Genomic DNA, 11,180 nt, shown 5'->3' with positions numbered 1-11,180 from the left:
CTCCCTGGAAGTGGGGAGGCCAGTTGTATGATGACAAGGAAAGTGTCTTTGGCCAGTAGACAAGTTGTCTTCATTACTCCTCTGGGGGAATGGGATTGAATGGGGTATTTTTCTGGGCCTGGCCCAAACTTGGCTGTGCCTGGAGGGCCCATTAGGCTGCAGGTCACAGCAGCTGGATCCCAGGCGCCCAGAGCCGGTCACGCGTCTGGGCTGCCCGCTCCACGAGGTACAATGGAGTCATTGACTATTTATTTACTCCGTACAATAAGGCCGCTGTTGACTTAATTACGGGAGCCTCCCTGCCACCCCAGGGATCTTTAAATGACTAGCGGACTCTACACTGCCACTAACTCATCTCTCCTTAACCTCTTTAAAACCCGAGTCTCCCCTACCTGGTCCGGCGCAATCAGCATGTAGGGAGCAAGAGAGCCAGAAGTTGGTGACCCAGAGGGTAGACTGGTGGTTTTGCTTGAGAGCCGGGTAGGGTTTGTCAGGACTGAGTTTCTGCGAGTTTCAGGGCTGGGCTGAGTCAGGCGCTAGCCCCAGGGAGTGGAGGGCGGCAATACTGCGTCAGGCGCGGAGGAGGGCTTAACTCTACCAGGCCTGCAGGGAAGAAGCAACAAAAGGACAAACGCTTGTCTCCAGCCCAGACGACCAGTCCCTGGGGACGCTGAGTGTCTCTACTTCCGCGGCCTTGGGAATTAGAAACTACAGTGTCCCCAGGGATGAGGGCAGCTCGAGGACTCAGGAGAGCCACGGGATCTCACCTGGCCCCTTCCTTACACAGCCCGGTTGAAAATTGTTTCCCGGCCGAGCGCGCCCGGCCTGTTCCCGCTCAGCCTCACTTAAACCTCCCAGCGAATCGCTGCTCGCCAACTTCCTCTGGGGGCAACTTGCAAAGTCTCTGCTCTAGATAATAGTGTAGGGCCGAGGATAAAATAGCAACGGTATTGAATAGATGTTGACTTTTCCGACCCAGAGGAGCGGAGATCGGGGATTGTTTGCAGAAGCTAATCGTTTCTCCTGAGAAGCACGGGGAGCCGGGTGTGCTCGCCGCCGGCGGCCCCTCCCTGGAAGCCGGGTTGCGGCAAGACTAGGGAACTTAGGCGCCCTTCCCCAACTCGGGCCTATTTAAGAAGTCTTCTAGATTATAGAGTCTAGACCGGCGGCCGCCAGGCCTGGAATGCTCCCCAGGCTTCTTTCTCCAACCTTTGAGTCTGCGACCAACCTGTTAGGTGCCCACCAGATCTCAAACCCAACTCCTTTCTGCAATTCATTTGGGAGGTCAGGGACCTGGGAAGAAAGGAGGCGTCGGCCATTAAGGCGCCAGACTGGCACAGAGACTGTCCGCCGACCCTCCCGCCCCCAGCCCCCTACCCTCCCGCCCCCAGCCCCCTACACTCGGGAGTGTCCCTTTCTGTTTTTAGAAACGAAGGCAGAGAGAGGGGCGCCGTGACTCCAGACGTCTCAGGGGGTACAGGCAGCAAGGGGGAAGCGCATTGGTAGGGTGCACTTGAGGTAGAGGTGGGGGTGAGGCGCAGGTTAAGTTCTTTCCCGTAGACTTCAAAGGGAAATGGCAGTAGTTGGACTAAAAGGGCCACTTTGGAGACTACCAGCTGCTCCTCAAATCCTGGCAGCTGAGAAGTTTCGTTGCCATGGTTTCGGAGAGGTATGAAAGCCATCACTCAGAACCAAACGCGCTCGGGCTACTTATACGTGTTGCCAACCACCCAGGGCCAGGCAAATTCCTTGGCGATTTGCATCACTCCCTAACCAAGCATCGCATTCCCAGCCTCCCCATCTCAGAGTAGGCAGGGCTGTACGCTGGGGATGAAGTCCAGGCCGGGGAGTTCATAACGTGCAGGTCTGTGTGGGCGCCCAGAGTTTCGCACTTTCGCTCCTGCGGTCCAGGGGCGAGCGCTGCGCCCTGGTGGCCGCGGCGTCCCAGAGCGTGCCCGGATCGCGGGGAAAAGAGCGCGGCGCCTTTAAAGCAAGAGGCGAGGAACCCCCGCCAGGAGGCGTGTCTGTCTCCGCCGCCGCCTCAGCCTCCGCCTCAGCCGCCGCCGCCGCCGCCGCCGCCGCCGCTGCTGCTGCTTCACAGTCTCCGTCTCAGCTGCCGCCTTCACTTGCGCTCGGCGCCCGCGGCTGCGCTGCTCCGTCCGGGAGCCGGAGACTTCCAGCTCGACCTCCTCCGGCTGCTCCTCCCCGAGGACCACCCCTCCCCCTCTCCGCCCACCTCACCCCCTGCGAAAGGTAAGGGCTCCCCTCGGGTGGGCTCCGCTCCGGGCTGCCTCCTGAGGTGTCTGTTCCCACGAGGACAGGAGGGACCCGGGGTGGGCGAGGGGCATTTTCCGCCTGGAGAGGAAGAAGGCGAACAGCGGCGCGGCGGAGCCGGTGCGCTCGGGGCACCCGCTGGACCAGTTCACTGCGAGCGGCTTTGTCCCGCTCGCTTCAGCCAATTCCCCTGCAGGCGCTCGCGTTCTCCCCATAAAATAATTTAATAAGTGGACGGGTCAGGAAGTAGCCTCAGCTACTGGGACTCACGCGAGGCTAAGAGAGACAGATGGCAAGAAGCTGTGTGTCTGCCTGCGGGTCTGACAAACTCCCCAGCCTTCCTTCCATCCTCCCATTCTTCCATTAACCATGCTCCCTAGTTCCGTGCTGAGGAAGTACAGACATGCATTTTATCCGGTGCCAGTGTTGAGAGCGTCTGAAAAAACTCGGAGGGCGTCCCATTAGGGCGAGGGGAGAAGTGTCACCAGGGTGGATCACAAACGTCAAGAACTTTTAATGACTCTCATCCTCCGGTATTTTTACCTTCAAGGAGTTCTTTACTAAACAAGGGGACCTAGCTGAGCCTTCTTAGAAAATGATTTCCCGTTTAGGGACTAAGGGATGTTAGACAACTTACTACTACTGCTATCCTTTTGGTAACTCACAGATTACCTTCTATCATTTCTTCATCTTCATGCTGTAAGTATTATGTCATCAGAAATTACCTTATGGATTAATGATTATTTTAACTTCACGAGATGATTGATTCATTTGAATCTTAGTTTGTAGTTTCGTTGCTGGAAGATAGGCACTGAAATTTCAATCTTGATTTGTCTAAGTTCATTACCTTGTAACTTTTAATAGAAACCATTCCTGTAATCACCAAGGCAGCTTCCAATGGCCCTAGGAACTTACTAATTAAACAAACAAAACGAAACACACTGAGGAAGGTGTTAGAGAAATAAGTGATGCTAGAAGTCTTACCTGTTTGTTTTCTTCTATTCAAACCCATTTAAGATTGCACAGCTCTGAAATTAAAAAACAATAAAAATAAAAAAAGATTCCAGGTCATGTAAATCTATTCTAATTCAATTTCTTAATTAAGATACACTTCTTTTCGCATCTAAGAATTAATTAAAACTCTAAATGTCATTAATCATCAATGCAGCAGAATGTTGGTGGAACAGCTGAAATGTGTTCAGAATCACAAGGGATTGCATAGCATAGCATTCATAGTTAGGAAGGGTGAAGTGCAAATACGCAACAGTGTGGTTTTAACTGATATGAGCTCTGACATTATTCTCTGGCACCTCTAATGCCATGGATGAACAGGCTGTTTATTTTAGCTTAGCTGCAATACAACAGGCCACATGTGTGGAAGAATAGGTCAGGTGTTACTATAAGATGAGGTTTCTCAAATGTCACACAACAGCAGGACTTCAGTGACAAGTCAAGTGGAATTCTTAAAAAGAATTCCATGTGAAGAACTTAAATATAGATATAACATGGAAGAACCTTTGAAATTCAAGTTGTCCTGGGATATGTATTTGCTGTTTCTTGCAAAAGGTGTAGGCATTGTCTATTGAAACATTGTGCTGTAAGGATTATTACACATTTGTACATGCCCCAGCAGGTGGCAGCTAACTAGAATAAGATTCATTTTCACTGGGAGGATAGAAAACTAAAATTGCTTCTCAAGTAATGGTGCCCAAGAATAAGAGGTCATTAGTGTCAGTAAATATAAAAATAGAGTGCAAGATGAAGCTAATGGCTTTTTGCTGTTGTTGTTGGAACAAGCTCTGCATGAACATGAAATGCATTTTGTTCTTTGCTAATTTATCATAGGCTTGATATCTCTTCATGTCAGCCTTCTATGTGGTTTTGTTGTTGTTTTTTTTTTTTTTTGAGGCTTACTTATAGACACAGCTCCTGTGTGTGCATGCATATGTGTGTGCATTTGCAGTTTGTCATCTCTGCTTTGACCTTGGAACCTACAGAGCTTTGGCTTCTAGAAATAAAGGTTGCCATATGGTTAAAATGAGAAAAAAAGCAAATGAAACCATGGAATAAGGTGTGTAAATCTCATTATTGCTAAATATATACGATTGGCTGACATCAAACAGTGGGTTTGTTTGTTTGTTTTTTCCTTTGAGAAAGGAGCAAATGACAAATTTAAAAATGAGTTAAATCTGGTCAGTGAGTACTATATAATGACTCTATCAATCCTTCATATTGCCCCAGAACTATGATGTATGGTACCAGTATTGTGGAGAAACTTGTAATAACTTCACAATTGCCTTACTATAAGGCATCTTCTACACCACCATATCATCTTGTTCAAGTATTGGGGAGGTAGTTTTAGGGTTTTTGTTGTTGTTTTTGCCCTGGGAGTGAGTGAAGTTTAATGAGAAAGAATGAGAATTAATCTGATAACCCTTGTAACAGATGGAAATCTGGAGGTGGAGAATTCTAAAGCAATAACTAATTGTACATTTTAGAAATGTCTTTAGCCAGTGAACATTGACAGCATTATTCAGTATTCTGAATTTTGGTGGTCTTTCAGGCAATTTTCTGTACTGAGAAACAAGAAGTTTAGTGCTCATAAGGGAACTCACAGTTAATGTAAATGGCTTTTGTAGTAGTATGCCCTGGAAAGGGATGGCTATTAGCACGTCCTGGGTATGCTAAGCAATCCAAGTTAAGTCACACTGAAATATACACACAACACAGTTGACAAAATAGTCCTTCTGACAATGTGAACAATGCAACAATTCAAACTCCCAGAGTCTGTACAGCAGAAATATGCACATTGTCACTTCAAATGGCACATTACCCATTCAATGTACTACTTTCAAGGTACTGCTCCAGAATAAATTGACGTCTGGAGCGCTGTCCGCGGTACTGAAGAAAGGTCATCTCCCGTCTTGCAGAAGTTCAGTTGGACAGGTGGAGTTGCTGTCTGTGGTGTTGAAGCCTTTTGGATTAGCTGATGGATGTAAATGAGCCTAATTTAACATATGTGCAAAATTGGTTCTTTGGGGACCAATTAATAGTAAGAAAAATTTGTGATAGACTTTTTACTGCTTAATTTACTGTGTAAGAACTTCATGAAATTAGAAGCTTGATCTTTCACTTTTCAACTAGACACCCAATAAATAATCCCACAAAAACTAAATAGTTTAGAATGCTAGTTTTAAGTAGAAAAGCTACAACTGTAATGTCAGATGCCATTATGTTAACAGAATACATGAACAAGGAGTTATGGTACATTTTGTTTTCTCAAGTTCCGTTAAATGCCAACCAGACTTCAAAACTGCAGTATTTTGATTAGTCACAACAGAGCATGCTATTTTCTGGTAGTAGATATCAATTATATTGACGGATGAAAAAATAAGAATATTTATTGTTGCCCTGGCAGTCATTATTATCTCTGCAAGGATCAAGAAGAAAAGGAACAAATAGAATGGAATAAATGAGACAGCAAATACAAGACAGGACATGTTGGGCTGTACATGCTTTACAAGAGGTATTTTAAACATGGACTGAAGGAGTCGCTAGATACCCTTGGTTTTAGCACAAGGTGTTCCTTTTAAAGTGCTCAAATAGTCAGATTATTTGATTGAATTGCCTGCTACATTGCAGAACTAGCCATTCATGATACTTATTTTTGACACTGCAGTTATGCCTCCATCTTAAAGAAAAAAATCAATGCCCACTTGATGCCTTTGCAAAATGTAGGTTTATTTTCAAATCAGCATTTTATAATATCTTAAGAAAAAATAGATTTAAAATAGATTTAAAAAATTTTGCTATCTGGAAGAAATAGTACTCATATCGCTCCTTACTTAAAATTTAGATATTCTTTAAATATGATATGATCTTATAATTTTTTCATAAGGGTTAAACTATGCCCTGCTAGTTGGTTATGAAAAAGATTAATTTTAAGATACATGTCCAGCAATTTGCATTTTGTGCTTCCTGATCACTTAAAAATATTAATATATAGTAATATATTTATCACTATCCATCTTAGTTTCACTTACTAATGTAAAATATTAGGATTGGGTATTTTAATCTATATGCATGGAGGACAGCATATTACCTGTTTCAATAATAAAATATATTTTTATGTTAAAAGAGAATATATTTCTGTACTTTTTTTCTTGAATAAATTGCTACTTGTGAAAGCCAAGACAGTCACTGTCTGGGGACTCTGAATATTCTGATCAGAAGACTAGAAAATAATAAGGTATTTTTAGACAAAACTGTGCCACTCAATGTTGCTCAAGCTATGATTCCATATTTTACCTCTTCAAGAAACAGATATTCAGAAAACCAAAGTGAGAAGAAATTTGGGCATAAATTATTGAAGCCTTTGGAGTTTGCTACACCCATTCAAATAGCATTGTCTTTTAATATATGCACAATTACTTTAGATAAGGTAAAAATGGGTGGGAAATATGATTCCCTCCTTTTAATTCAACATTTTCCCCCCTAAAAGGCCACTTGCAGAAATCTGTTTTTATTGCTGGGTAGTAATCAAGGAATATCCCACTTAAGTTTTTAAAGACTATCTTCACCTCTCCAATTGCACTTCAATCTATATTAATTCCTGGGCAGAATTTTAAAAGTATAAAAAGACCCTCTTTCAGCCTAAAAACAGTTTACATTTGCAGTAAATTCCTCCGTGTTAGACCACTTCCTTTTTTACAACTCCTAGGCAAAGTGACTTTGTCTTAGCTTGTCATTTATTAAAATTCATCAGTTGATGTAGGAAGTCCGCTTGCATACATCAGTCACTACCTTAGTAAAGACTCTTACTGGAAATAAAAGCACTTTTTTTCCCACGCAAATAAATCCGACTTCTTCCTTGCAGCTCAAGGTGGGCGACCAGATCGGTTGCATAATAGATGTTGGGAAGCTCACTGGCAGGAAGCCTTAAGAGGCAAGCAGCTATCTCAATTTTTCTCACTTAATCTTGGCTTCACGTCAGAAGCTGTGCAGCAGTGCAGTAGAATAGGGCCTGGCAAAACCTTTGAGAGCAAAGCGCCTTTTGTGCTGGGACTGTGGCTCGCTACCGACGCCTCGGCGGTTTCCAAGGCTGGGCTTCCTATTGATTTTCCTCCTCCTTTGCTTCCCCAGGCTCGCGCGGCCGGACGTTGGGGGTGTGCGTGCTGCATTTCTCCCGGATGCTTCCCGACTAACATGGATGTCCCACCATCCCTTGCAGTGGAAGGTTGCTCCTTGGCGCAGTGAGGGAAGAACATGCAGCGATTGCTAATGGGTTTGGGAAGCGGAGACTCCTTCCTCTCTCTGTGACCATGCCGTGATCGTGTCTGCGGCCACCACTCGACGCATCCTCATTCCTACCCGAACCGGGAGCCTAACGCTAGATCGGGGAAGTGGGTGCCGCGCGTGTGGACACAGAAACACCATGAAGATTATTTCCCCGATTCTAAGTAATCCAGTCTTCAGGCGCACCATTAAACTCCTGCTCTGCTTACTGTGGATTGGATATTCTCAAGGAACCACGCATGTATTAAGATTTGGTAAGATTCCCCATCCCTCTCCATCGCCTGGTATCCGGCTCAGAGGCAGCCGGATGTAAACAGGCGTGTTCGCTCCTCTAGGCGGGTGGGCTCGGTGCATTTGGACCTGTTCACTGCTCCGTCGCTTCCCAGGGTTTGAAAGGACGCACTGTGCTTTTCATTTCTTTTCTCCCCACCCCACCCCTTTACTGAAAAAAAAAAAAAAATCAGCCGCGGGAGGATGAAGTGAGTGTCAGTGTGTGGTCGTGGTGGCTGCGTTACGTCCCCATGGTAGCCAGTCTCAGAGACGGTAATGACGCTGGGGGTACGGCCACCGCCGCCGCTCCCTCCTGTCGCCCCGGGAGCCTCCCGGGCTCGGCCCGCTGCTCCTTCCCCAAGAACGTGCGCGCTGGGGCTACACGCCTCTCAGATGGCCCCGCTGATGAGTTAATATCTGGTAACTCTTCGGCAAGTTGGCGTCTGTCCGCTTCCGCCTGGGACCTGGGCAGGTCCGCAAGTGAAAGGCGCTAACCGTTTTGATTTGTCATCAGAGAGCCTTTTCGGTTCATTCGACCGGTTTTTCAATCCCTGGTCCCCTTATGGGTACGCGGAGCTTTTAAAGATATTGTTGTAAGGTTGAAGGGTCTGCTTAACAAGGGGAGGCTGCTGTTGGAGAGAAATAGCGTCGTGAGGGAGAGTTTTTGTTTGTTTTAAACTTGTGAGCCCTCCTCTCACAGGTTTCTCACTGCGCGTCCTGGACTAATAATACATGATGACCAGTGGTGACTGGGGCGGAGGGAGTCTGTGTATGGGAGTCTGAGTCTGCATCTTTATTTCACTTGTAGCATGAGAAAAAAAGCCGAGGTGGCAGTTCTATATGAGGGGAACCCATTGCTTTCCTAAGGAATCAGGTTTCCTTGGGGCTCGAAGGAAAATCTAAACGTGAGACTCCGGTGGAAACGCTGGTCAGATTTGCTTGGAGGAAATGAAGCGTGGGCAACGCTCAGCCGCTTTCGATGGCCAATGGAGTTTCAGTAGGAGAACTAGTCAGGGAAAGTTCCCTTAAGTAGATAAGAGCCAGAGAGGAGAAAGCCAGCAGGGTAAACGCTCCCACTGTGGGCGCCTGCTTTGACGGTTCGAGTGGATTTAGACCAAAGAGTGCAGGAAACCGTATAATCCTGAGTATATGTCTTTGAGATAAAAGCAGATACATTAAGTCACTCAGTCAAATTTAAATCGAAGAGTGATTGCCTGTACTTCCTATTATGTCAGCAGTATCTTCTCTCTTGCTTTTTTCCCATATGCTTTTTCTATAATGATAAAATTCATCATCTATCTCAGGCTTTGTGGAACCAGGGTAGGAATGCTTTCACATACTGAAAAAGGGAACCCTACCTTCCCTCCCCCACCAACACATAGACACACCTGGAGTCCAGAAGACTGGTAATGACAAGAAAAGACAATGAGTTATAACTGGATTCCTGCTGTAGTAGTTTTCCTGCTTTCTTCATGCCTTTAGATGGTACTTAAGCACGTTGCTCTTAGCAACAAGCGTCCACAGGAATGCTTGTTTCTTTGGATGAGATTAAACAGGTCCCTGTATCGCTGGAAATGTGTGTGTGTGTTCAGCTGTTCTGCTTCAAGCATGGTAAGTGCTACAGTTCGGTAGTTTTGCCCAATATTTTGAGTAGTACAACCTACTTATTTGGAATACTGAGGTGTCTTCTGAAGTGTGTTTGTGAATGAGTGTGTCTTAATGTGTTTGAGGACTGGGTGGGGAAAAAAAAGAAGTCTGGGAGCCGGAAGACTGCCACCAATACTCTAAAGATTTAATTATTGCTGCTCTGGTCTTGCAGCATAATATGTGCTGAATCATTAGATTGTTACATTCGCTGATCATTTCATATCTTCATATTAAAAATCTTGGCGACTGTAGCAGAGTGTGTAGCAGCTTTCCAAAAGAGCTGACACACACACAAAAATACATTTTCCTAGACCAGTGCTTACTAAGAATGTCTGTAAGAAATAGGGGAGTAGGCAGACACCTTCCCACCTATGCCTTGCTACCTTAAACCAGCAGCCCAGTTTCTAGATAACTTGTTATTTTCTCCATTAACTTCAAACATCTTCCACGTGGAGATTCATTTCCTCTGATTTCTGACCTGAGCTGTGGTGAAGGACTGTATACATGATCATCTTTGGAACATTTACCTATTGGGGATGTTTTGATGCAATGGCAGGAGTTTTATTTTCTTCTGGGAAGAACATGTTTTGAGTGGGGTGGAGATGGGTTGCGCGCGTATGAGCCACTCTTGAGAAAGGTTATTTTCAACTTCAGCTGAAAAGGCGAACCAGAGCCTCCTCCCTGGCCCAGTGCCTTGGACGGGAAGGGGTTGGAATCGTTGGTGCAGCAGCTGCCCCTGGGGTGCGGGCGAGACCCGCCGCCTCTATTGAGGAGGTGGCATCCAGCCCCTTCCCCACCGACCCCGGTGTGGCTGGCCTCTGCCAGCCGCCGGGCGCCTCTGCGGCGGCGCTATGGCAACCGCGGGGCCCCGCGCGGCGGCCGCCCCATCCCCAAGCCCTCTTCCCGTAGGTGGTGGCAAACCACCTTCACGGGCTCTCTGCTGGCCTTCCCCCCGCTCCCGCTAGGGCTGTGACTTGACTCTGCGTCCTCCTACCGACGAGTGTGGATCGGGGAGCAGCCTAGGGTGCTGACACTTGCCGAGTCCCTCGCCACCCCCGCCCATCTTCCGAGTGCTCAATCTTTCTCTCCCTTTCTCCACTCTCTCTCTCTCTCACACACACACACACATACACGCGCGCGGACAAATGCACTCTAGCGAAGCAAGTCCAACACTCTGGCACAATGACTCCTCTCTGGCCTCCAGGAAAACTTCCTGCAGTCGCATCCGCGAGCGCCTGTGTCCTGGCGCCCCCTCCCACCCTGCCTGGCCTCGGGGCTGCCCACTAGGGCCTGCTACTCCGAAGCCGCTCTGTAAACACCTCTGAGAGAAAGTCTCCCGAGCGCCGACCCCAGGGAGCTTTCCCGAAGCTTGCAGGCAGCCTGGGGAGATGGGGGAGCGACCTGAGGGTCAGCCAAGGGTCAGCTCCTCGCCCGCGGGCGGGCGGCGCCGCGCCGTGGGTGGGTCGTGGCAGTTTTCCCGCCTTTGATCTTGGCTTGGCCCAGCTTGGCTTCTCCAGGGCGACCACCCAGCGGGCGCGTTGTCGGGGGACACGGTGGATCTTGGACACTTAGAGGGTCAGTTTCCCCGCTCCAGGTCAGGTCAGAAGTCCTGGGGCCGGCGTCTTCAGGCGCGGAGCCTGCGACGCCCCCCGCGGGGCCTCTCGCGTGCGCTCCCGCCCGGCAGCCCGCGGCGC

At 47.6% G+C, this 11,180-nt stretch overlaps 1 protein-coding gene across 6 annotated transcripts in view; it reads left to right on the top strand.

The window, feature by feature from the left end:
• Positions 1 to 2,074: 2,074 nt before the first annotated feature.
• The window catches only part of GRIK2 (glutamate ionotropic receptor kainate type subunit 2), a 639,626-nt gene continuing 630,520 nt past the window's right edge, over positions 2,075 to 11,180 (top strand). For 5 of the 6 annotated variants that reach the window (XM_007169640.3, XM_007169639.3, XM_007169641.3 and 2 more), the window contains exons 1-2: positions 2,075 to 2,253; positions 7,417 to 7,823. In XM_007169640.3, the coding sequence (XP_007169702.1) occupies positions 7,709 to 7,823 (115 nt within the window). In that variant the 5' untranslated portion in view covers positions 2,075 to 2,253; positions 7,417 to 7,708. Of the gene's footprint in view, positions 2,254 to 2,923; positions 2,974 to 7,416; positions 7,824 to 11,180 lie in introns of those variants that run through there. The other variant, XM_028163387.2, reaches the window with a different exon arrangement.

Source organism: Balaenoptera acutorostrata, chromosome 14 (assembly GCF_949987535.1).
Source record: "Balaenoptera acutorostrata chromosome 14, mBalAcu1.1, whole genome shotgun sequence".
NCBI lineage: Eukaryota > Metazoa > Chordata > Mammalia > Artiodactyla > Balaenopteridae > Balaenoptera > Balaenoptera acutorostrata.
This window is presented reverse-complemented; position numbering and strand designations above follow the sequence as displayed.